Raw genomic sequence first — 27,676 nt, 5'->3', positions numbered from 1 at the left:
ATGGCAAAACCAGTCTCTACTAAAAATAATTAGACTGGTGTGGTGGTGGTGTCTATAGTCCCAGCTACTTGGGATGTTGGGATAAGAAAATCACCAGAGCCCAGGAAGTCAAGGCTGCAGTGAGCTGTGATCTTGCCACTGCACTCCAAGCTGGGCAATGACAGTAAGACCCTGTCTAAAAAAAAAAAAAGAGAGGGAAAAAAAAAAAGAAAAGAAAGAAAAGAAAGGAGAGGAGAGAAAAGAAAAAGGAAACTCTTTAATCATTTTGATGAAGGTAACAGAAAGTTTCCAGTGATAGAAAAGTCAAGAGTCTTCTTATTAATGTCTGTTTAATCAAAATGAACATTTTTCTCTTCTGAGATGAAGGGAAACCACACTTCTTTTTATCCCTCACTACTGTTGTTTAAAAATACGTATTAGAGGGATGAACACATTAAAACACACACGTAATTCAATTTGCTTGCAGGGGTAATACAAAAAGAAAATCTAACTTGAATAAGTAAGAATTTTAGAATTAGATTCATTATACCCCATCTGACCCCTCATTCACTCTAAAACCTGCTGATTTAAGAAGAATCGAGGAATCATAAAGAATTCATAATAGTAAATTATCAAGTTATCTCCCTCTTCAACAAAATACAATCGCATCATTATTGAAAAAAAATTAGTTAAATTTCAAAAAACTCAGAATTATTTTATAAATCTTGAATAAGTAAACATAGAAACAAGAAGTTATCAGATTTCTTGACCTAAGCATTTATTTGCATGGAAATAAATTTTCATTTTAACTTAGATTTGAAGTTATGAAAGTTTATACTTCTTAATATTAGACCTTCTTCTAAAGGCATTCTATTAATAGTATTAAATCATCAATTGTCCTCAATTTTTTAAAAAATGATTATTTGAGTTTACTTTAAAATTCTACATTATACTTCAATTAAAGCTTGGTTTTAAATATTCAGGGAAGTTACAAAAATCGGCAGTGTTATTATACTATATGAAGTACATCTTTACCTCTAGGCAATCATTGAAGAGGAAAAGAGTCACTTGTTCTCCTCTGTCACAGGGGTGCTCACCTAGAGAAATTGTTTCAACCCGTTGTATTAAGCTTCGGTGAGAAGATAAAAGATTAGCCTGTATAGGTTGAAAATATTAACAAAAGAGATCACTTGGTATCAAGTAATTTTTAAGAAGTTGTAATTTAAAAGAAAGTAGTGCCAAGATATTATTTATATTGAAACCACAGAAACCTCATTAACAAGAAGGAAAAAATAAAGTAATTATTGCTAAGAATACTTACTGGACATCCATCTACTTCATAAACAACATCAAAAATTTGCTTTTGAGCTTCTGTTTTTCTCTTATCCTCATTAATATGCCTGAAAAAGTGATTTTTAAAACTTTTAAAATAGAACATGAAAACTGCAACAAACACAACTTATGTCACAAGTTGTGTTTGATGTGAATGTCTTAATTTTGACAAGTGAATCAGTTAAAATATTCCTTAAAAGTATCCTATTACATTAAAAAAGTTTCCATGCCTACGGAGCCCAGGATGAGGAAAACAAACAAACAACTTCCAGCCAGGTGCGGTGGCTTGCGCCCATAATCCCAGCCCTTTGGGAGGCCAAGAGGAGTGGATCACTGAGGTCAGGAGTTCGAGACCAGCCTGACCAACATGGTGAAACTCTGTCTCTACTAAAAATATAAAAATTAGCTGGGTATGGTGGCAGGCACCTGTAATCCCAGCTACTCGGCGGCTGAGGCAGGACAATCACTTGAACCCAGGAGGCGGAGGTTGCAGTGAGTCAAGACCGCACCATTCCACTCCAGCCTAGGCAATAAGAGTGAAACTCTATCTCAAGAAAAACAAAAAACAAAAAACTTCCATAGACTCCTTCAGAAAAGTATGTTTTACTATTATTCCTTTCTATATTCTTTACTATACAGCCTATGCACTTTATAAAACACATTAAACCTGTAAAAAATTAAGACTAATAAAATTTTGAAGTTCTCAATATAAGTTCAAATAAGGTTTTATGGAAGTCTTCCCAAGTCATAGGCTAATCATTTCACTGAAATAAAAACTAAGGCTACTGCTCCAGACAAGATAGAATAACAGAGGACGAACTTACTTTTCTGCCTGAAACAACTAAAAAAATCAGTCAAAATATAAAGAAACAAGGGTTCTCAAGACACTTAACATCCATTTCTGCGAAACAGAAACAAGACAAGCCCTACAACTGTCCTGGCTTATAGCCTAGAGAAAGCAAAGAAAGCACAGATAGTGCCTAGCTATATCCCTAAGAGAAAGAAACAAATGTGGGAGTCCAGTGTGATCAGATGCCTAGTTTGAAGGGCAAATTACTGGAAAACTGCTGCACAGAGGGAACTCCCTCTGTTTTCGGAAGGCTTCCTTGTGTACACAGTTCTCAACATGATCACTGCATGTGTGTAAGAAAACTATCTGAGGTTAGGGAAGACATGTTAAAAAATTAGAGGTAACAGTGCTCAGTGCTCATATGGCATGGAACGGTGACATCAATCAGAGTGGAAAACTTCAAGATTAATGTGACCTCAGGGTAGAGTACTAAGAAAGGTCTTTCCTCAATAGTAGGGAAAATTAACCCCAGACTAAATACGGTTCTGATTCTGCCTAACAAAGTTTAAGGGCAAGACATGAAAATATCAAACTGTTTGCAAGCTACTTAACTACATGCCGGGAGAAACTAAAAAACATTTTTAAGAATACAAAAATATCTAGCTCTCAGAAAAGTAAAACTGATAATGTCTAGAATCCAATAAAATAATACCAGGTATGCAAAGAAACAGGAAAATAAGACTAATGAGAAAAAAAAAAAAAAAAAAAAAAAAAAAAAAAACACCTGAAACAGAGATGAGTGAATTAGTAAAGTTATTATACTCATGTCATAAATTCAAAAAACTGCAAGGAGGATTGAACAGTTTAAGCAAAAACATGAAAGATATTTTTAAAAGATCTTATTTATTGACCAAATAAAAGTATCATTTTTCATTAGCCTCGTAACAACAAAATTCTGCATTTAACACAAGTGAATTTTTGGTGAGATTTGATTGTATCTGTAACTGTTCTGCACATGAACTGTTCTTCAAGATTTTCTTGCAATTCATATGTACATGATATATAAGGCGGCAACACTTTGGCAGAAGTAGGAAAGTACAAAAGGAAAGCATATAAGACTTAAAAGAAAAAGGAAGCAGTGGTCATTTCTGATGACCCAAATCAGTCATATAGAGATAGAAGCTATAATGTTTTAGATGAAAAATACACTGGATGAGAGTAACAGCAAATTAAACGCTACAAAAGAAAAGCTTAGTAAAACTGAAGATAGCAATAATGTCAAAGTCAAAAATAAAATATACATTTCTAATTTTACTTTTCATCAGCGAAGCAAGAATTATACTTCAGGGCATACATACTGACCAGGTGGTCTTCAAATAATCAAGTCTGTTCTAATAATAAAGAGAAGGTTGGGAGTTTTATTAGAAAGAGAAATGTGATTATGTATTGTTTTTAAAGAAAGTTCACTGACACTAGTAAAGTTTTGGGGAACTGGCAAGCTGAGTGGTGAATGATAGTAGTGAGTAAAACTAGTTACAGAGTCATGGCAGGTTGCTTCAGCAACTATTAGGTAAAACCGATTGTAGGATTATAGCAGGCCATTTTAAGCCGCTGGGCTTGCGGAAAATTTAACTATTAGAACAGCTGCCATGTGCCCTGAGTGTTTTTCCCCTCTGGCCCTCAACTCTGATTTAGTTGGGTATAACAAGAATGATCCAATTTTGTATAATCAACGCTCACATTTCCCCCTTTGATCAAGATCGTTCTCTGAAAGCAAAGCTAATCAATCATCTTGAAGTTAGGCTTAATTGTCCCTCAGGGCCTGGACAAACCTGTCCTGGTTGTCTCCATCCCACATTGTGGGGAAGATATAGAGGGTCTATGTCAGGGAGCTGGGCCACATTTGAGTATCAAAAAGGACAGAAGGGAAAATTTTCTCAGGGCAGGTTTGCCTGAAGTCCAGCACTGAGCTCCATCTTGTTAGTTCCATAAGTATTAGCAGCCATCTCAAAGTGTTAAGCTAACATTAACCTGTTGGGAGAGCTGGCTTTACAAAGATTAGACAAGTAATAAAAACAAGGCTTAAAAATCATAACAAACAATAATATAATAAATTCAGTTTGTACAATCATTTTGAAACAGAACAAGAGCCTGATGACAACTAACTAAACAAATCAAAAGACTGTTGTGGGTACTGGATGAGACTAATTGTTGTCATTGAGTAGTATTTTAGAACTGGGTTGAACTAAAGCAAAGAATGCCAACTCTACAGAAGGGACCACCAGTACATTTTGAACAAAAAGTTGTGTTATAGATATTGCTAAAGTTACTAGTGGAATAAAAGGATTTCTTAGGGCAGGTTTTGTCAAGTTACTTACAGCAGTTACTGATTGTGAAATTTAATTACAGTATTATTTTGTCAAGCCAAAAAGACAGGCATCAAGAGGGGTAGGAGTGTCATCATATGGAGTCTTGACCCATTGTCTTGGGAAAGGCTGTCTACAGCATTAAAAAAATGTCAACTTCCTGTCCTGGTTTGCAGTTTGAATGTCTCTGATTAAAGCATAAGATATTTTGGTGAACATTTTATGTGGCCCATACATCAGGCACAAGACTTGTTTCTTAAAATTTATCTAGTTTCCATTGACAGGGCTTTAGAAACAGTACAGTTCCCATTTTTAGCAATTTTATGGAAGACAGTTGGATTGGAGAAACCCGGAAGAATTTAGGATCTAGTCTATAGGTAGATAACAAGAATTCAAAAACAACCAACAGAGCGACACTCTAAAAGGTATATTATAGCTTTTTATTAGAAATATAACTTTTTTTCTATACTGATCACATATAAATCTCAGATTTTTAAAACCTCTTGAGGCTAGGAAACCAAACCAAGGCATATTTTATATTTTACTTACAGTCTTAAGGTTCCTGGGTCTGCCAAGAAGTGACAGTTTTTAATTTACTCACTGTAAGGCTAGGAACCTTTGAAGGCAGGCATTTTATGCATATTGTCAAATATGACATTTCAGTCAAAGCCTTGGTAATATAACCTATGTTTTCAATTGTTTTCTGGTATAAAGAGAGCAGATTTCTATTAGACTTAGGTAAATAACTATATTGCTAAAAGAATGCTCAAAAAGTTTTCAAATTGTGGAGGAATCAAACAGAAAAAAAAGTTCTATCTATATTTACAAAAGCATCCTTTATCAAACTGTTGTAAATTATAGATAGCTTGAGAGAGAAGATTTTCTTAAGTCTGGAAAACAAAACATTTGCATAAAGAACCAAAGTCATTAAAACATTATCTTCATCAGTTATTCAATCTTATGTAATTCATTTTTGTTCTGCTTGATCTCGTTTCATGAATCCAACAATTTTTTAAATTAGAGTCTTGGAAATTTTTATCAAGTCCATTGATCTTAAAGTTATCAGAAACTTGACTTAAGGGCACTTGTTAGATAGAATCATTTTCATGATTATCAGTGCTTTTAGAGAAGAATTCAAAACCGTAACTAGATGATGAAAACTTAGAATAGCCATAGTCTAAGAAGCTGATGAAAGTTTGCAACTGACAACAAAATGCAGTTATCTCTATTAAACATGGCATTAAGATAACCAAAATTATAATAACAGACTTCTATAATTTATATAATTTGTGAAACATATCAACAAATACCCACAAATGCAACTAAAAGAAGATCTAGTATCACTTATCGTTTGTCAATGTCTTTTACACAGTTTATCAAATAAGCCTAATAATTTAATATCTCTCAAGATGAGAAAAATCTTTTGAGGCTTTCCAGGGGTTCCACCTCATAAATCTCAGTTAAGTTTAGGTAAAAAAGACTAAAACTAGAATTTGATTTTGGGGAAGTTTGTCGAAGATGTTGAAAGTCTCAAGACATTTGATCAAAACAGGATCACAGGTCACTTGTGAAATAATAGTCATTTATGTAACCAGAGTGATAATCAAAAGGCTTTAAAAGGAATACAGAGCTACATGGATTAAAAAACAAAAAAAACCTTAACCTTTTAAAATCTCAGTTGTTTCTTTTGTACATTACACATATGGGTTTTATTTTAAGTAATCAAAAACCTAATAAAGGCAACACAGGACATTTTCTTGATAAAACATAAAATCTGTTTCTTAGGCCAGTTATCAAAAAGGCAAAGAAAAACTTTCTGCAGTATGATTGTTCCTTCTTGGGGGAAGCTCATTTAGATAACCTGGAAGTTGAGCCAGATGAAAAGAGCACTTGAATTTAATTAGACAAAGGAACAATGTTACACAATAACTGTTAACAATTCAGACACATCACGAAAAGCCACAAGTAAAGGATCAAGGCCTTCAAGATGAACATTTTAGTGTCAAGATATAACAGCAGAGTTACAAACACAGAAAACAGTTATCAAAGCTTATAGAAAAAAGCTGAAGCAAAGAGTTATCAACCTATGCCTTCTCAAAAGGTGAAAAAGCAAAAGGTAGCAATGTATGACCTGAAAATCATGTGCTATGAGACATAGCAGAAGCTGAACCTCCAGCCGGGCATGGTGGCTCATGTTTGTAATCCCAGCACTTTGGGAGACCTAGGTGGGTGGATTGCTTGAACCCTGGAGTTTGAGACCAGCTTAGGCAAAATGGCAAAAGCACATCTCTAAAAATAAATACAAAAAATTAGCCAGGCACGGTGGTGCACACCTGTAGTCCCACCTACTCGGGAGGCTGAGGTAAGAGAATCGCTTGAGCCTGGGAAGTGGAGGTTGCAGTGAGTCAAGATTGTGCCACTGCACTCCAGCCCGTGACAGTGAGACCCTGTCACTGAAACACACACACACAAGTTGAACCTGATACTTGAATCTGAGAAATTTCAGGAAAATGCTACCTTAAGAAATAAGGCTGGGTGTGATGGCTCATGCCTCCAACTCCAGCACGGTGGCAGGCCGAGGTGAGAGGATCACCTAACAAAGCGAAACACCGTATCTACTAAAAATACAAAAATTAGCAGGGCATGGTGGCGTGCGCGTGTAATCCCAGCTACTCAGGAGGCTGAGGCAGGAAAATTGCTGGAACCCGGGAGGCAGAGGTTTCAGTGAGCTGAGATCACACCAATGCACTATAGCCTGGGTGACTGGGTGAGACTACCTCCAATAAATAAATGAATTAATTAATTAAAATAATCATTTTAAATAAAGAAGACAGTATTTTTAACCTGAAATGGGGAAATTAAATAGATGCCAGGAAGAAATGTAGGACAAAACAGAAAACGCCCGCAGTTTAGAAGATGGCTGATAAATAGATTCTGGAATTAAAAATTAAAACCTATTGCAATTGTATTAAAAGCTGATCAATACTTCAAGTAAAACTCATTGTTTTAAACATAGAGATTCAGACTTTGGTCCTAGATCAATCAGTGCACTCCTGACACCAATGTTTAATTTTTAGAAATACCTTACAAAGAAATCCTTTCCAACCCTGTCAACCTGATGACACATAAACCTTCCTTTATAAAGCCCAGCCTTCATAAACTCTCTGTGACTTGTTTAGATCCTTTATCATTTTCTCAAACACCTACTTAGTCCTATAATTTTTCATTTTTGATATTGGAACAACCATTTTGCCTTAGAACAAAAATTTATCACACACATTTAAAAATTATTATTTAACTAAAAATACATCTTTATATCCATAACTATCTTTGCATCTCTCTCTCTCTCTCTCTCTCTCTCCCCCCCACTAGTTTCTCCTCCAATTTTAATTTTCTTCTTAAATTTATATTTTGAAACAAACTTTAAATAACCTGTGAATTTGACAAAATCATTATTTTTTAATTAAAAAAACGCATTGTCCTCTTATAATGTTATGTGTATTAATAGATCTAAGCATAGTTAGTATTTTTATAAAATTTACGAATCTAAGAACCAGCCTATTTATATTCAGCAATTTGTTTTCATTTTTCTCTTATTTGGATATGACTCAGGCATTTAATGAGCTGTCTATTACTTAATTTAATGTAACATAACTTAAAGATTTCAAATTACTTGCAAAGTTTAGTTATAAATGTTTATCCCATTTACAGTTACATAAATTTTTTAGCAATTATGCCTAGATTCATTATGAAAATTGAGGTATTAGAGCTAGTCATTATTTTAAGTTACTTTTTACTAATCAGAATTATAACCTGTTAATATCAGATATTTACCTAAGTAAGAACCTAAAGTGAAATACATGGGTATGTTGTAAATAACTCAGAAGATACAGCTGTTTTTATTAAATCAATAATATTAATTTAATCTCACATATCAAAGAATTACATGAAGATCATTTCAATTTAGGCTGGACTTAAAGCTCCATGACTTTAAAACATTTGGCAGCAACAAACATAAAACTGTCTAACTACTAATTCCAAGCAAAAATGTATTTTGACAATTTTGAAAGACTTTTTTTTTTTTTTTGACAGCATCTCACTCTGTCACCCAGGCTGGAGTGCAGTGGTGCAATCTTGGCTCACTGCAACCTCCACCTCCTGGTTCAAGCGATTCTCCTGCCTCAGCCTCTGAGTAGCTGGGACTACAGGCACACACCACACCACCATGGCTGGCTAATTTTTGTATTACAATAGCATCAAAAAGAATAAAATACTTAAGAATAAGTTTAACAAGAAACCCACAAAGCTTATCCTCTGAAAAACCACAAAATACAGTTGAAAGAAATTAAAAGTAAATAAATGGAAATATTCATAAATCAGAAGATTTAATATTGCTAACATAGGCCAAGTGCGGTGGCTCATGCCTGTAATCGAAGAACTTTGAGAGGCCAAGGCGGGTGGATCACCCGAGGTCAGGAGTTCGAGACCAGCCTGGCCAACAAGATAAAACCCCATCTCTACTAAAAACACAAAAAATTAGCCAGGCGTGATGGTGCACACCTGTAGTCCCAGCTGCTCGGGAGGCTGATGCTGGGGAATCACTTGAACCCAGGAGGTGGAGATTGCAGTGAGCCGAGACCATGCCACTGGACTCCAACCTGGGCGACAGCGAGACTCCGTTTCAAAAAATAATAATAATATTGCTAAGATAATACTCCTCAAATTGATGTACAAATTCAATAAAATTCCTATACACATTCCCCACAGTTTTTTGTTGTTGTTGTTTTTCGGAAACTGACAAGATGCTCCTAAAAGCTACATGCCAAATTTATGGAACTCAGAATAGTGAAACCAATTCTCAAAAAGAACAAAGTTGGAAGACACATACTTCCCAATTTCAAAACTTAAAGTACAGTAATCAAGGCAGTGTGATACTGGAATAAGCACAGACATACAGATCAATGAAACCGAACTGAGAGTAAAGAAATAAACCCTTACATTTATGGTCAGCTGACTTTCAGCAATGGTACAAAAACAATTCAGTGGAGAAAGGATACTCTTTGCAACAAACACTGCTAGAATAGATTTCCATATTTTAAAAAATGAACTTCAATCTATACCATGTGCCATGTACAAAAATTAACTCAAAATGGATCATAGACCTAAATGAGTTTTACCTAAAGACTAATCCCACAAACATTCTTAAAGAAAATAAGAAAAAAATCCTTGTGACCTTTGGTTAAGCAAATATTTCTTAGATAAAACTATAAAAGCACAATCCATTAAAATAAAATTTGCTAAATTAGACTTAAAAATCTAGAACTCTTATTTTTTCAAGAAATTGTAAAAAGAAAAAAGCAAGCCAGAAACTAGGAGAAAATATTTGCAAATCATGTATCTTTTTTTTTTTAAAAAAAAAGTCTTTTAACTCAAATATATAAAGAACTCTCAAAATTCAATTACAAAAAAAAAAACAATTTTTTTTTCAAGTAGACAAAAGATTTGAACAGGCATATCACCAAAGAAAGTAATACGACAGCAAACAATCACATGAAAAGACATTTAACATCATTTGTCATGAAAATGCAAATCAAAACCACCAGGAAAGACAACCAAACATCTATTAGAATGTCACAAATTAAAATGACTGGCCAGGCCAGGTGTGGTGGCTCACACCTGTAATCCCAGCACTTTGGAAGGCTAAGGAGGGTGGACAGATTGAGGTCAGGAGTTCGAGACCAGACTGGCCAACATGGTGAAACTCCGTCTCTACTAAAAATACTAAGCTGGGCATGGTGGCGGGTGCCTGTAATCCCAACTACTTGGGAGGCTGTGGCAGGAGAATTGCTTGAACCTGGGAGGGGAAGGTTGCAGTGAACAGAGATTGTACCACTACACTCCAGCCTGGGCAAAAGAGTAAGACTCCATCTCAAAAAGTAAGAATAAAAAAGTAAAAAATAGGCCGGGAGCAGTGGCTCATGCCTGTAATCCCATCACAGGCCGAGGCAGGCAGATGATGAGGTCAGGAGATCGAGACCATCTTGGCTAACATGGTGAAACCCCGTCTCTACTAAAAATACAAAAATTAGCTGGGAGTGGTGGCATGTGCCTGTAATCCCAGCTACTCGGAGGCTGAGTCGGGAGAATCACTTGAACCAGGGAGTCGGAGGCTGCAGTGAGCCGAGATCGCGCCACTGCACTGTAGCCTGGTGACAGAGACTCCATCTCAAAAATAAATAAAAAATGAAATCACTGACCATACCAATTGTTGGTAAGGACGTGGAAACTCTGGAACACCACACACTGTTGGTGGGAATGCAAAATAATACAACCGTCTTGCCAACAGTTCGGCAGTTTCTTAGAAATGCATACACCTTGCTGGGTGCAGTAGCTCCACCTGTAATTCCTGCACTTTGGGAGGCCAAGGCAGGCAGACTGCTTGACTCCAGGAGTTTGAGACCAGCCTAGACAACACAGTGAAACCCTGTCTCCACAAAAAAAAGAAAAAAGTAGCCAGGTGTGGTACTACAGCACCAGTAGTCCCAGCTACTCAAAAGGCTGAGGTGGGATGATCACTTGAGTCTGGGAGGTGGAGGTTGTAGTGAGCCAACATTATACCACCACATTCAAGCCTGGGTCACAGAATGAGATACCACCCCCTCCACCAAAAAAAGGAAAAACCTACTATCTGACCTGCCATTCCTATTCCTAGGAATTTATTCAAGAGAAATGAAGGCACATGTCTATACAAACTTGTTCACAAATGTTCACAGCAGCTTTACTTGGAATAGCCAAGAACTGGAAACAACATGAAAATGGATGAATTGTGATATAGTCATACAATGGAAAATAAAAGAAAATTAACTATTGAAATAAGCAACAATAAGGACTAATCTCAAAGTAATTATGCTGAGTAAAAAAAAAAAAAAAAAAAAGCCAGACAAAATATTCCATGTGTATCAAATCATAGAAAGTGCATATAGGCATACCTCACTTTATTGTGCTTTACTTTATTGTGCTTCACATACAGTGTTTTTTCTTTGTTGTTGCTGTTGTTGTTGTTTCACAGATTGAACGTTTGTAAGCAACCCTGTGTCAAGTAGGTCTATCATGTCATTTTTCTAACAGTACGTGCTTACTTCATGTCTCTATCACATTTTGCTACTTCTCTCAATATTTCAAACTTTCTCATTATTATTTTATCTGTTACAGTGAGCTGTGATCAGTGATCTTTGATGTTACTATTGTAATTGTTTTGGGACACCACAAACAATGCCGATGAGACATCAAACCTAATTGATAAATGTGTGTGTATTCTGAGAGCTCCACCAACTAGCCATCCCCCCCGCCTCTCTCTCCTCTTGCTTCTCCATTCCCCGAGATACAACAATATTGAAAGTAATAGCCAACCCTACAATGTCCTCTAACTATTTAAGTGAAAGGAGGAGGCACACATTTCTCACTTCAAATCAAAAGCTAGAAATGGTTGAGTTTAGTAAGAGAGGCAAGATGAAAACAGAGATAGTCCTAAAGCTACGCCTCTTGCACCGAACAGCCAAACTGTGAATGCAAAAGAAAAGTTCTTGAAGAAAAATGAAAAGTGTTACTCCAGTGACATGAATAATAAGTAAAACAACCTTATTACTGATGTGGAGAATGTTTGAGTGGTCCAGACAGAAGATCAGACCAGCCTTAGCAATCCAGAACAAGCCCCTCTCTAATTCAGAACAAGTTTTTAACTCTCTTCAATTCTGCAAAAGCTGTGGGAGGTAAGAAAGTTGCAGAAGAAAAGTTTGAAGTTAGCAGAGTTGGTTCATGGAAGTTTAAGAAGCTATTTCTGTAACATAAAAGTACAAGGTGAAGCAGCAAGTGCTAATGGAGAAGCTACAGAAAGTTATCCAGAAAATCTAGCTAAGATAATTGAAGATAATTGAAGAAGGTAGCTATACTAAACAACAGATTTTCAGTGTAGACAAAACAGCCTTCCAGTAGAAGAAGGTGCTTTCTAGGACTTTCACAGCTAGAGAGAAGTCAATGCCTGGTTTCAGAGCTTCATAGGACAGGCTGACTCTTTTGTTAGGAGTGACTGACTATGTTGAAGCCAATGATCATTGACCATTCTGAAAACACTAGGGCCCTTATGAATTATGCTAAATTGACTGTCTGTGCTCTATAAATGAAACAACAAAGCATGGATGACAGCACATCACCATGGTTTACTAAATTGTCTTTTCTTTCTTTTTTGTTTTTGAGAGAAGAGTCTTGTTCTGTCATCCAGGCTGGAGTGCAGTGGCACAATCGGTTCACTGCAACATCCAGCTACTGGATTCAAGCAATTCTCGTATATCAGCCACTGACTGAGTAGCTGGGATTACAGGCGTGCATCATCACACCCAGCTAATTTTTGTACTTTTAGTACAGACGGCGTTTTGCCATGTTAGTCAGGCTGGTCTAAAACTCCTGGCCTCAAATGATCTGCCCACCTTGGCCTCCCAAAGTGCTAGGATTACTGGCATGAGCCACTGCACCCTGCCCTACTAAATCTTTTAAGCCCACTCTTGAGACCTACTGCTCAGAAAAATATTCCTTTCAAAAGATTACTGCTTATTGACAATATACCTGGTCATCCAAGAGCTCTGATGGAGATGTATAAGGAGATTTTGTTTTCATGCCTGTCAGCTCAACATCCAATTCTGCAGCCCATGAATCAAGGAGTAATTTCAATTTTCAAGTCTTAAGAAACACATTTCATAAGGCTATAGCTGCCACAGATAGAACAGATCCATCAGAAGAGTCACAAGAATCACTAAGTCAATTGAAAACCTACTGGATGATATCCAAAAGAGCAAAGAGTATTTTTCCAAGTAGAAGTGAGCACTGGGATATTTTAGTTCCAGGCTGCAGTGGACAGCCACAACAAAACCTCTCTTTTATTTTCTTTTCATAAGTAAAACACTAGACTTTAGATTCAGCTGAGATATGGTGTGTTACAAAGCAGGCCTTTCCTACAGGGGTTACAGAGGCCGGCGTTTCTTCCGTTGGTAGGAATGGCGTGAGCTGTATTGTGGGGCAGGCCACTGGTTTGCATGCTGTATCATTAGAGGGCATAAGCCAATTGATCTTTTGCAGTTTCTATTAAACTTGAACTGACGAAAAAAAAAAAAAAAAGAAAGAAAAAGAAAACCTACTGGAAAGCATTCACCATCTGGGTTGCCATTTAAGACCTTACGTCGGGCAGGTAAAACTGAGAGTGAGAGATAGGAGGCATGGGTAGAGACCTCAAGGGAAGTAACTGTCAAGGGTCAGAGAGCCTGCAGTGGTCAGCAGCAGAGACGTGAGGGAGACAAAACCAAAAGCCAGAGCTCAGCCAAGAAGGAGGTACAAATTAAAACGAAGGAAAAAAAAAAAAAAAGAACATTTGTCAATAGTGGGAGGTCAAAATATCGACATTAATAGTTTGGAAGAAGTTGATTCCAATCCTTACGGATGACTTTGAGGGGTTCAAGATTTCAGTTGCAGAAGGAATTGCAGATGTGGCAGAAATAGCAAGTGGACTACAATTAGAAGTAGAGGCTAAAGATGGGACTGAATTGCTGCAATCTCATAAACCTGAACAGATAAAAGAGCTGCTTCTTACATATAAGCAAAGAAAGTGGTTTCTTGAGATGGAATCTACTCCTGGTGAAGATCCTGTGAACATTGTTGAAATGACAAGAAAGGATTTAGAATACTACTTAGTTGATAACATGGTGTAAAAATCTAAGAGAACTGACCCCAACTTTGCAGTTTAATATGGGTTAAATTCTGTGCAACAGCACTGCATGCTACAGAGAAATCGTTCATGAAAGGAAAAGTCCACTGATATGGCCAACTTCACTGCTGTCTTATTTTAAGAAAGTGCCGGCCGGGTGTGGTGGATCATGCCTGTAATCCCAATACTTTGGGAGGTTGAGGTGAGCAGATCGTTTGAGTTCAGGAGTCTGTGACCAGCCTGGGCTACATGGCAAAACCCCATCTCTACAAAAAACCATAAAAATTAGCTGGGTGTGGTGGTGCACACCTATAATCCCGGCTACTCAAGAGGCTGAGGTGGGAGGAGGTGGAGGCTGCAGTGAGTTGAGACTGTGTCACTGCATTCCAGCCTGGGTGACCAGAGTGAGACCCTGTCTCAAAAACAAAAACAAAAACAAAAAAAAGAGAGAGAGAGAAACAATTACCACAGCCATCCCAGCCTTCAGCAACCACCACCCTGGTAAGCAGTCATCAACATCAAGGCAAGATCCCCCACTAGCAAAAAGACTATAACTTACTGAAGCCTCAGATAATTGTTAGCATTTTCTTTTTTCTTTTTTTTTTTTTTGAGACAGAGTCTTGCTCTGTCATCCAGGCTAGAGTGCAATGGCGCAATCTCAGCTCACTGCAACCACCACCTCCTGGGTTCAAGCGATTCTCCTGCCTCAGCCTCCCAAGTAGCTGGGATTACAGACACGCACCACCGCGCCTGGCTAATTTTTATATTTTTAGTAGAGACAAGATTTCACCATCTTGGCCAGTCTGGTCTCGAACTCCTGGCTTCATGATCCACCCGCCTCAGCCTCCCAAAGTGTTGGGATTACAGACGTGAGCCACCGCGCCCCGCCTGTTGGCATTTTTAACAATAATTTTTCATTAAGGTATGTACATTAATTTTTAAACATAATGCTACTGCACAATTCACAGGCTATAGTATAGTGTAAACATAACTTTTATACGCCCTGAGAAATGAAAAAATTTACACGACTTGCTTTATTGGGATATTTCCTTTATTGTCACGGTCTGCAACCTAACCCGCAGTATCTGAGGCATTCCTAAATTACAGTGATAGACAGTTGCCTTGGGAAGGGTAAAACAGGATGGGCCAGAAAAAGAGATTACCAAGGCGCATGAGTAAATGTTGGGGGTGATGGAAATGTTCCTCATCTTGATTATAGTGACAGTTTCATGGGAGCATATGTGTGCTGAAATTAATCAAACTATATTTTAAATATGCGTATTTTAAGAAAAAAGTCATATTTGAAGTAACTAAAAACAAATATCTATAACAAATATTGAAAATCTAAGCATGTATAACTGATGTTGCTAGAATCCAATTTTAGAGGTTTTTTTAGTTTGCTTAAATGGCAAGGACTAGTGAATTGGTGCTGTGTCATTATTTTCTGCATCTGACAGGTTACGGTGGTTTTAATCAACCATAATAAGCATTAAATCTCTAGCTAAATGTTCAAGAATCTTGAGAATTTAGATCTGGTAAAATTCTATAAGGCTTCTAAATCAGCATCACAATTTGACATTAAAATATTAGCTCCTATAATTTAACATTTATTGAAAATCTATGAGAAAAGCACTTAGGGTAAGGATATACTAAAAATAGAAGTTCTCAAGAAACTTAAATAATGTCTTACTGATTCAGTCCATTATCCCTCCAGCAGCCAGCTTGACACTATTCTAAAGAAGGCAACAGGTCAAATGACTAATCATTTGCTACTTTTCCTTACTTATTTTATAATCTTTGCTTACCAAAATATATTATATATAAATAACAAATAGCATAGCCACTTGTAGAGTATTCTACACTCCAAACAGATAAATTGAGCAGGTAACAACATCTCAGTTTCTTTTATAAAAATATGAAAATAATGACTGCCTACTTCATAAAGTTGGTTAAAAGATCAAGGTAAATAAAAGGTAAATAATGTGTGTCAGAGTATTTTAAACCATAAGGTGTTGAAAAATTACAGAGAATTGCCATTATAATAGTCTCAATACCGTTATCCCGGTCCCAGGGGAAAAAAATCAAAAGCATGATGGCTGGCTGGTGAACGTACAAAATACATAAGCAAAAAAGAAAACAAAACAAAAAAAGTATATACACTTGGCCCTCCATATCTGCAGATGCTGATTGTAGGGGACTTGAGCACCTGCAGATTTTGGTATCTGAGGGAGTCTTGGGACACCTGTTTACATAACCCTTTCAGCAACAACAAAAGCTGCTAATAACTAATTTGAGCATTTTTGTCTCAAATAAGAGAATGAGAGAGAGGTCTCCGCTGAATCTCCTCTCTAGAGCTAGTGAAGTTTCTCCTTAAGAGCCCTTCTGGAAGCCTTTTAAGAAACTCTCATACAGAAGCACCCTGGAATCTCAGAAATTAATTAAATCTATTAAATACACTGATATATAAAGTCCATTTAAAGTACCTTCTCTGAGGCGAAACAGAAACAGCCAATAGCAAGAGAGTTTTCCACTCTGCTCCTAACATTTCTGATCAGTCCTGCTTCCAAGTTAGACCTACAGTAAGCAGCCTAAGTTTATGATCAAACTCCCCAGATCAATTTCATTGAATTTATACTTTTAATACATTTCCAACCAATCTTGCCAATTCAATTCCACAGAACTCTAGGTAGAAAACAAAAAGTTTAAAAATTAATATGAAAAAGTATTATAAACCTTTAAATTTCACTGTGGTCACATTCTCAAGTTACATTTGGGCAATCCACATTAATATGAAGACAGAAACAAGCTATGACTAGAGTTATATGAAGAAAATGTCTATTAGGGAATTTGTAACATTTTCAAGTTTCTAAACTATTATTCTCTGTGCACAATAGTTTAATACCTTCAGAAATAAATGTTTTGATTAATGAATGTATTCTTAAAACACTTCATTTTAATGTGTAACTACACTATTAGAAAAATAATTTAGACATTTTACAAAAATTTGCTATTGATACTTTCCTATTTATGATTCTAGTTTTCTATCAATTCCATTCGAAATCTAAGGCACGATCAAAAATTGAAAATAATGCACTTACATCATTACTTCCTTTAGTGATCCAATAGCTTTTTCTAAAGTGCTTTTGTCTGGATTTTCATCAGCTGTATGCTTCTTAAGATCTGTAATAACACAATGTTTTTCCATGCATAAAAAATTCAGTGATTTCTCATCTAAGACTAAACTGCTGTCCATCTTGATATAGCTAATTTTTAAAGATAATATTCAATCTTCACTTTAAAAAAGTTTTAAGCACTGTTCCCTAAAAGCTCTCTTATTACACATCTGTTAAGGTTTCCATTTTTACTGACTAAATTTTCAGAATATGTAATCCTGATTTTCTTACACTGCTGTTCCAATCCCTTCAAGTAATACTTGGGGACTCCTAAAGTCCTCAAACTTTCTCCATAGTGCTAAATGAAAACACATGATCCTCAATAAGCTCAGAAATCATAATGTATTTTGTGTTTCATACTGGGGCCCCTGGCTACATCACAGAGAGCATCTGCTATCTTTAAGCACAGATTTTGGTACCTTAGAGATTTATACTTAACACATTGACTCTTCTAATCCAGGTTGTTTATTTGTGTCCCCTGTGCCATCCTTGGAATATTCTTATCAAATCTATGTTTAATCTAGTACCACTGTCCACCTAATCTCTCATGTGGAATAATAGTAATAAAGCCTAGAAATCATTTTATTTAAACGTTTATGAATTTCTACAAGTACTTAAACAATAATGAAGATATGCAAATTAGAAGAAAACCACAATGTTTTGGAAACCTGAAGTCTGTTCATATATTCTCCTTATAATTTGTAAATCAGAATAGTTTTAAATAGTGGACAAATCTTTTTAAAAGCCAGTAATTCTCAACTATGTAACTCTAAAAAACAAAAAAAAAGTCAAATTTTTAGTTAGTACTATAATTCACATACTAACCAAGATTTTTACAGAAAATAACAGATTAAACAGTCACAAAATTTGCCTCCTTGTCTGCTGTAAATATTAGTGTAGATTTAGCTTAGGAATTAAATATTTTATTATAGACTTTTTCCTGTGTATAATTTAGTTATCCTCCTTTTTTTTTTTTTTTTAATTATTTTTAGAGACTGGGTCCCTGTATGTTGCCCAGGCTGGTCTCCAACTCCCAGGTTTACCCTCAGTGTTCCAAAGTGCTGGAATTACAGGCTATAATTTTGTTTTCATACTTAAGAATAAAATAAAAATGGATACTGTCCTTAGCCAGCTAAATAGAATATATACACACATTTTTTACCACAGGCAAAATTTATGCATACAAATTATCTGCTGTAAAATTCCCTTCTATTGATATCTATAGTTCAGTTCTAGAATAAACAGGTATGTTTCAAGAGTACTCTGAACAATCTAAGGTCAAAAAAAGTAAGCATAAAGCCAAGTATATAGAACTTTACTAAAATTCAAAAACGGGCTACAAAAACTTGGGACGTACAAATTATCTTCTCCTCGTGATTTTGTGGGCAAATTTTGTATGTACTTGGATGTAAAATGATTTTGAATTAGTGACACACCATGAAATATTAAGAAAACTTTTAAATGAAAAGACAAAATATATATTACTAATCAACAAATAAAATATTTCAGGCCAAGCTGAATTTTAGTAGCACCAGTGACTATTTTTTAAGATAATCCATAAAGTAAAACATATATAAACTTTAATGCTGAAATCTAAGAAACTCTAAAAATGAGAAGAAATTCAACTTTTTTGGAAAAAACAATTCTATTAAAATATCTGACGTAGTTTGAAACAGATCAGACAAGTACCGTTTAAAAGTAATGCAACACTGGGTAACCTCTGTACTGGTCGGATAAGAAGTTCAACAAGGCTCTGCCGTCCACATTCTGGTTTTGCTTGGTTTATCTGAAAAAAATTTATTCAACAATTTCAAAAAAGGTTTTCTGCAAAGATTATATGCCCTACTTTTACTGGATTACACTTTATCATTAGTGTCCCTGATACAAAACTAATAGAGAAGAGGTGGAATTTCTCTGTGGTATATTACTTGGCTGAATAATTTTCCAGGGCCTGAAATGGCCTCTTGGCCAGCCAGTGGTTAACATCTTACATAAAAAGTGAGTTCCTCTACACACTCCTATATATCTCACCTTAAATTTCTCTTAAGTCTACATCATTCACAAGAAAAAGCACATTTAATAATATTAATTATGCTAATACCATTAAATAAACAAAGTAAGGAACTGATAAGAAAAAAAATCATTGAAAGCAAAACAAATCTCACTGGAAAATCATTAGGTGTTTTGAAAACTAAAATACATAAAACTTTTTCAAAAACTTTTTGTAGAGATGGGAGTCTCACTATGTTGCTCAGGATAATCTCAAACTCCTAGCCTCAAGCAATCCTCCCTCATCAGTCTCTCAAAGTGCTAAGATTACAGGCTGACATTGGCCAGTGCACCTGGCCACAACTTAAAAAAAAAAAAAAAAAAAAAAAAAGGCCACATATAACATTCTTATTCCTTCAACCATCTCCTGGCACCTAACACTGAATATAACAAACTTTCCAAAGCTAAACATCATGGTCACCCACAAGTACAACTAAAACTAACAGCTATTAATAGATACATTTTACTAAAGTTAAAATTTACTTCATTGTTTCATAATTTTAGTGAATTACTTCAGAAATAATTCTCAAATTTTTATTTGAAAGAAATATACATTACCTTGAGAAAAGCATGAAATCTTGGTTTCTGTTTTTCACATTTAATAATTGTTTCCTTGCTCATTTCAAAGAAGTTTACAAAGGGAGGGTAGGTTTTTACCAAATCTTTTGACTAGAAAGAAAAGGGAAGAAAACATTATTTGTTATGCATTTGTCACCCTTAGAGACAATGTAACTTAAAGTCAAATAATTAATAGTCACAATCTGAAATATTGGATACAAAGTTTAAAGTAAGTTTTGTCTCAAATTAAATATAGGAATTTATTTCATAAATTTCTCAGTAAAGAAATGCTAAACAAAATACATCAATTGGTATACATAGTCTAAAACATGAAAACACCCAGAAAAAAAACAAAAGATATGTTAAAGCTTATTGTATTGATACAAACATGATAAAGAAAACGTCTATGAGTTTAAAAAATATTAATTAAATTACAGCTGATCTATGTAGATTCCAAAAGCATGGTATTTATTCAAAAATCCAAACCGCCATTAAAAGACCAGTTATATTACCCAAAAATGCAAGCAAGAAAAGGAAAAGTGTTGGCTGATTGACAAAATTAAAAAGTATCAAAAAAAAAATGAGAAAAGAATTTGTAAATTTTTAATTCTCAACCAAACTGAAAACACACCTAAGAGATTATTTTGTAAGGTAAGAAGTTAGAGGCCTCAAAAAATAAAAGTATAAATGCCAGTGCTCAAGGCACTGAAACTTACAAATCCTATTTAAAGAGATTCAAAGAAACATATAAATTCTATTCATAGAACCTTGTCGAAATAAATTTATAAAACTTAAGTTGTGTGGTTCTTATCCTAGTAAGAGGCAGTTCATTAGAAGCCTTTAAATAGAAACAGACATGACAGCAAAAAGTGTTATCAACTAAGAAGGGAGAAAAATAAAAACTTCTTTGTACATCTGGTAGAATTCAGCAATACTCACAATAGCAAAGACATGGAGTCAACCTAAGCGCCCATCAATGATAGACTTGATAAAGAAAATGTGGTACATATACACTATGGAATGCTATGCAGCCATTTAAAAAAAAAAAAAATGCGAGATCATGTCCTTTGCAGGAACACAGCTGGAGCTGGAGGGCATCATCCTTAGCAAACTAACAAAGGAACAGAAAACCAACACCACACGTTCTCACTTATAAGTGGGAGCTAAATGATAAGAAGACATAGACACATAGAGGGGAACAACACATACCTGGGGCCTTTTGGAAGGTGGAGGGTAGGAGGAAAGAAAGGAACAGGAAAAATAACGAATAGGTACTAGGCTTAACACCTGGGTGATGAAACAATCTGTACAATTAACCCCCATGACACAGTTTTACCTATGTAATAAACCTGTACATGTACTCCTGAACTTAAAATGAAAATTAAATAATATATAAAATGAAAATACAATCTGTGGCCATTTATGAAGGGCAAATAACTTGATACATACTAAAACAATTATAGTACAGCATGATAATTGGCATTCTTCTAATAATCTTGAGCCATTAAGGTGTTAAATTGCATATAGAAGGCATGTTTCAGAAGACAAAGAACATTTCCAATATATTTTATAAACACAATCATGTCAAAGTTTTAAAACCTCTCACATTTAAATAGGTAAATTACATTCCTTGCCAGTCCTTGATGAGATCATATTTTAATCTGAAAACTTAAAAAGGAAATACAATACTTACATATTTCAGAAAAATGTCACCAATGCTTTTGCTCTCATCCCAATTAACTATAAGGTCTTCGAGATCATCCTGAAATAGCACGAGTTGAAATATTTAAAATTAAACCTGACAGCTCCTTATACAACTTTTAAAATTTCCGAGATACTCTTTGGAAAGAAGCACTTTACAAAGTGTCTGAATTTGATGTGTAAAATAATGAACATCCCATTCTTTCTCTTCAACAAGGAATTAACTTTTACTACAAAAAAAAAAAATCCTTTGAAAAATAATTTTTAAAATATAAAGTCAATAAGCCTAACTTTCCAATATGATGTGATAACTCAATATTTTTTTCTTATTAACTATAAAGCTGATCGGTGTTATTAATTATAGAAAACTACTTTCAATCCTGCTGCTGAAGCATCTTATTTAACATCAGTCATTAAAAACTGTAATCTCTAACAGGGGGTCAGTAAATTTAAAAGTATGAATAAATGAGTGTGGCTGTGTTCCAATAAAATTTTTTTTAACCAAAACATGCAATAGGCTGGATTTGGCCCATGAAGCATAGTTTGTTAATTCTTCATGGTCTTTCTAAAATATTACTTCTTTGTAAAAACTTAGAAGAACATTTAAAAGCTTAATAATAAACAAACAAATCAGATGATAAAATGAGATGACAAGAAATGATATGCCCTAATTGAAATTCTAAGTGATTTTAAAGTAGACATCAATCGACAAGCTCTTATACTAAAGACCCTCTAAAGTTTCATCTGCTGGGACACCCTTTCAGTGGGATCCCTGAGATTAAAATTATTTTTGTAATACTGCTAAAGCATTATTTGACTTTTTCACTCATTCTCTCACAAGTATACAGTTGTTTTCTAGAAGCGACATGATATGTGATATTGCAACAGACTGAATGCAGAAGCAGATATGAAAACCCGTCTTTTATTAAGGCAGACAGTAAAAAAACTACAATACCACCACTCCCCTTACTAATTATTTTTGTTCGGGAAATTATTTTTCTTAAAGAATGGTACTTGTGTTGCCATGTAATTAGTTATATTTTAAGTGAATTAATATAAAATTAGATATCCCACATGCAAAAAGATGAACTTAAACCCTCACATCAAGCAAAACAACTTTTGAAGAAAACAATCTTCAAAATCTTGAGTTAGGAAAAATATTTTTAGATATGACACTGAAATCACAGTCCATAAAAGAAAAAATGAATACAATGAACCTCATCAAAATTTAAAACTTTTGTATTTCAAGAAAACTCGTATCCAGAATTTATAGAGAAGCCTTACAACTCAAGAAGACAATCCAATCAAAAAACAGGCTATAGACAGTAGCCATTTCACAAAAAATAATATACAAATGGCTAATAACCATGTGAAAAGACACTTATAATTAATCATTGGGGAAATACAGTTAAAGCCACAAGAGATGTCTCCTCACCCACTAGGATGGTTATAAGGTAAGAAAAAAAAGATAAGTGTTTTTCAAGAATGTGGAGAAGTTGCAACTCTCATTCATTACTGGTGAAAATAACAACTGATAGGTCTGAGCTTCTCAAGAGGCTGACGTGGGAGGATCACTTGGGACCCAGAGTTTGAGGCTGGCCTGGGCAATTAGGCATGAACACATCTCTAAATTGATTAATTAATTAACTTTAAAATGATGGGAAAACCCTGGCATTTTCTCAGAATTTTTAAATATAAAACTACCATACACCTCATCAATCCTACTCCTAGGTATCTACTCAAGAGAAATGAAAACATGTCCACATAGACTTGCACACCACACTCTCACAGAAGCATTATTCATAATAGCCAAAAATGGAAACAATCTAAATGTCTATCAACTCATGAACAGACTTTTAAAAATTAGTATAGTCATATAATGGAATTATTTGACCAGAAAAAAAGAACTTCTAACATGCTACATTTAGATGAACTAAAAAAAACATGCTAAGAGGAAACCATATATATAAAACCACATACTATATAAACACATTTACACTATATAGTGTATCAAATAGTATATCTATATGCTATGTGTATATACATAGTATCAATGTATAACATATTGAAGATATAAAATGTCTAGAAAACGCAAAATCATAGATACAGAAAGTACACTAGTGGTTGCCTATGGCTGGGCGTAGAAATAAAGATTAATTGTAAGTAGACATCTTATTTGGGGTGGGTAGTGAAAATGTCCTAGAGTGGATTTATGGTGACAGTTGTACCACTTGGTTAAGTTATTAAAATAACTGAATTGTATCTTATATTTAAATTTTTTTGTTTGTTTGTTTGAGACAGGGTCTTACTCTTTTGCTCAGGTTGGAGTGCAGTGGCACAATCACGGCTCACTGTAGCCTCAACCTCCCAAGCTCAAGCAATCCTCCCACCTAACCTGCCAAAGTAGCTGGGACTACAGGCATGTGCCACCACAGTCAGCTAACTTCTTTATTTTTTGCAAAAACAGGTTCTCACTATGTTGACCAAGCTGGTCTCAAATTCCTAGATTCAAGCGGTATTCCTGCCTCAGCCTTCCAAAGTGCTGGGATTATAGGCAGGAGCCACCAGGCCTGGCCTGAATTGTGTATTTTAAATAGGTGAATTTAAAAACATGTAAGATGTACCTCAATAAAGCTGTTAAAAAATAATACATCTTAAATAATATTTTAAAATTTTGAATACAGCAAATACCAATATATAAAATCCACATAAGTAAAACTTCCTCAATTTTTAAGAATGAAAAGGGATTCTAAAGACAAATAATTTAAGAATCACTGTCCTGTATTAGTAGATTCAGTAAAGTTCAAAAAGGAGAAAAACTACTTTCAATAGCATAAAAGTAAACTCAAAGCAAGAATATTTTAACAGCCCACACACATCAAGAACTGGGAAGACTGAACTGTTCAGAATTGCACTTGAAAGAAAAAAAAGAAGAAATATTATAAATAAGTCTAATCTTGGGGCAATACGATGCAGTGAATTCTGGCACTGACTACTGAGGTTTAAATACTGGCTCTTGGGCTTGTTACTTCTGTGCCCTTGGACAAGTTATTTAAGCTATATGTTCCTCAATTTTCTATTCTGAAAAATGAGGAAAGTAATTATTTCTACATCATAGAGGATTTTATGAGCATAACTATCTGTTAGGGATTCCTCTAAATGCTTTACAAGTATTAATTCATAAACCTGTAAAATACTTATATAAGAATATTGCTCTAAGAAAGCAAAATCATCTTTAGGCACTGTGAAATATAGTCTGCTCCGTTTCTGGTTAACTTTTAATTCCTAATGCTTGTTGACTAAAGATTGCTGTCTTAGGCCGGGTGCCGCGGCTCACGCCTGTAATCCCAGCACTTTGGGAGGCCAAGATGGGAGGATCACAAGGTCAGGAGTTTGAGACCAGCCTGGCCAGCATGATGAAACCCCGTCTCTACTAAAAATACAAAAAATTAGCCAAGCATGGTGGCACGTGCCTGTAATCTCAGCTACTCAGGAGGCTGAGGCAGGAGAATTGCTTGAACCCAGCAAGTGGAGGTTGCAGTGAGCTGAGATCATGCAATTGCACTCCAGCCTGGGCAACCAAGCAATACTCCATCTCAAAAAAAAAAAAAAAAGATTGCTATTAGCTCAGAAACTAAGTAATAAAGGAACTAAGGCTTAGAGAGATTAAGTAACTTTCCTCAAATCACACAGCTGTGAACCAGTATTCAAAGAGCTGTGAACCAGTATTCAAACTCAGGATTGTCTGACCCAGATTCCATGTTATTCCACAGTCGGCCCCATTAGAAAGGGGGACTCAGTTTGGCAGGCGAGTCCCCAATAGCTTTATTCATAACACCACTATTTCTTACAACATTTCTAGGGAAAATGCCCGATACAATTTAGGACAGAGACTGAGATGTATTTCTTCCCCCTTGTCTATAATACATCAGAAATTCTCATAAGATTCTCTTAACTTTTCCTCCAAAAGAAAGGACAATTCTACAGTTCTAAGACAAAGCAGATTCCAAAGCCTGGGCAAGAATATTAGAAAAGTGGGGAAGTCATAAACAGATGGGGCTTAAGAAAGCTAAGCTACTTACTTCTTTTCTTCCTTGTTAAGATTTATTCTGCACTGTTAAGTAGGTAGTAACAGTGCAGAATTAATCTTAACCAGGGTTTCTCTTTTGCTGAGCTCACTGCACAGTAAGCCAACATACCTGGGTACCTAAAACAAGTACACAATTCTTTGAGGCTTACACTAAAATAAGAAAAGATATATTAAAACAACAACAACAACAAAAAGAACTCCTATCAATCCCTCTCTCTTTTGTTTCATCATAGTTGTGTAAAAGTAGAATATTGGTTTATTTTTTGTTTTGTTTTGAGACAGGGTCTCACTCTGTTGCTCAGGCTGGAGTGCTGTGGCATGATCTTGACTCACTGCAACCTCTGCCTCCCGAAGAGCTGGAACTACAGGCATGCGCCACCACACCCAGCTAATTTTTGCATTTTTTGTAGCGATGGGGTTTTGCCTTGTTGCCCAGGCTGGTCTCACACTCCTGGGCTCAGGCAATCCACTCGCCTCGGCCTCCCAAAGTGCTGGGATTACAGACATGAGCCACTGTGCCCAGCTAAGAGTAGAAAATTATACAGCAAGGATTAATGATGTTTAATCCTGAAAAAGAAAAATTCATACTGAGGAAAAGAGAGAGATGTAGATAACAACCTCAAATATTTTCATCTTACTCGAAACATCAGCTCACAAGATCTTGGAAGCAAATTAAGAATGAGGCTACTAAAGTAGTTTACATAATACTTAGATAAGAAAATACACTGAGTGCTAGTCCTGATTTTGAAATTTAAAGGTAACATGACCATCATTCAGTAAACATTTACTGACAGTAATCTAAATGCTAGACACTGGCTGTAAACACAATGGGTAAAAAAGTTTTAACACTACACAAAACTTCTGAAGATTAGTTTACCCAACTTCATGAGTCAGTTATTATTATCCCATTTTATAAACAGGAAAACTGAAGCACTTAAAGTCACCTGACTTCAAAATCAATCAAATCTGCTTTGTTCAGGCCAAGCACAGTGGTGTAATCCAAGCACTTTGAGAGGCAGAGGCAGATCACCTGAGGTCAGGAGTTTGAGACCTGCCTGGGCAACGTGGTGAAACCCCACCTCCACTAAAAATACAAAAATCAGCCAGGTGTGGTGGTGCACACCTGTAGTCTCAGCTACTGGGGAGGCTAAGGCAGAAGAATCATTTGAACCCGGGAGATGGAGGTTGCAGTAAGCCAAGACTGCACCACTGCACTCCAGCCTGAGCAACAGCAAGACTTCATCTCAAAAAGGAGAAAAAAAAAAAAACCTGTTTTTTCCACTACATATTCTTAACCACTATGTGATATTATAAAATAGAGACACCAATGTTTTCAGGAATGCTGTATTGAGATGATATGGAAAACTGTACAAATTTAAGACACATTTACACGGTGTCATTTACATACTAAAAGAATGTACCTCAGCATGATTTTAAAGAAGCAAAATAGCATTAGTAGTTAGGAGAAAAGACTTTGAAGTTACACAAATAAAGGTTCAAGTCTTGGATCCAGCATTTATTAGATGACTGCCTCTAGAAAATTATTCTCTGTGTGTACTGGTTTCACATCTCTAAAATGTGTACAATAATACCAAGTTTTTGCTCAGTAGATGTGGTAATGCTCAACAGATGCTTGGTTTCATTTAAAACAGGAAAAAAAAAACTGCTACGTATTAAAAGGACAAAGAAAATAAACCAAAATTTTAGGCATATTTGGATAATGGAATTATGGGTATTTCTCTCCCTTTTTTCTTTTCTCTTGAGTTTTACAAATGTTTGACAGCACGTACTGGTTTCACAGTAGAAAAGAACATAAGCTTTAAAATGGTTAAATATTTGACAAACCTGAAATCAGCTAAAAAACCAAATAGTTACAGTAAGCTCAGA

At 35.4% G+C, this 27,676-nt stretch overlaps 1 protein-coding gene across 5 annotated transcripts in view; it reads right to left on the bottom strand.

Annotated features, from left to right (window-relative positions):
• Positions 1 to 27,676, bottom strand: part of ECT2 (epithelial cell transforming 2) — a 71,711-nt gene that overhangs the window by 18,339 nt on the left and 25,696 nt on the right. For all 5 annotated transcript variants that reach the window (XM_050778283.1, XM_050778284.1, XM_050778286.1 and 2 more), the window contains 6 exons: positions 21,692 to 21,760; positions 19,999 to 20,109; positions 19,081 to 19,177; positions 17,317 to 17,398; positions 1,301 to 1,379; positions 1,015 to 1,134 (listed from right to left, as the gene is read on the bottom strand). In XM_050778283.1, coding sequence (XP_050634240.1) covers positions 1,015 to 1,134; positions 1,301 to 1,379; positions 17,317 to 17,398; positions 19,081 to 19,177; positions 19,999 to 20,109; positions 21,692 to 21,760 — 558 coding nt within the window. The remainder of the gene's footprint in view (positions 1 to 1,014; positions 1,135 to 1,300; positions 1,380 to 17,316; positions 17,399 to 19,080; positions 19,178 to 19,998; positions 20,110 to 21,691; positions 21,761 to 27,676) is intronic.

Source organism: Macaca thibetana, chromosome 2, assembly GCF_024542745.1.
Source record: "Macaca thibetana thibetana isolate TM-01 chromosome 2, ASM2454274v1, whole genome shotgun sequence".
NCBI classification, from domain to species: domain Eukaryota; kingdom Metazoa; phylum Chordata; class Mammalia; order Primates; family Cercopithecidae; genus Macaca; species Macaca thibetana.
The sequence above is the reverse complement of the archived record's forward strand: the minus strand, read 5'-3'. Positions and strand labels throughout refer to the sequence as shown.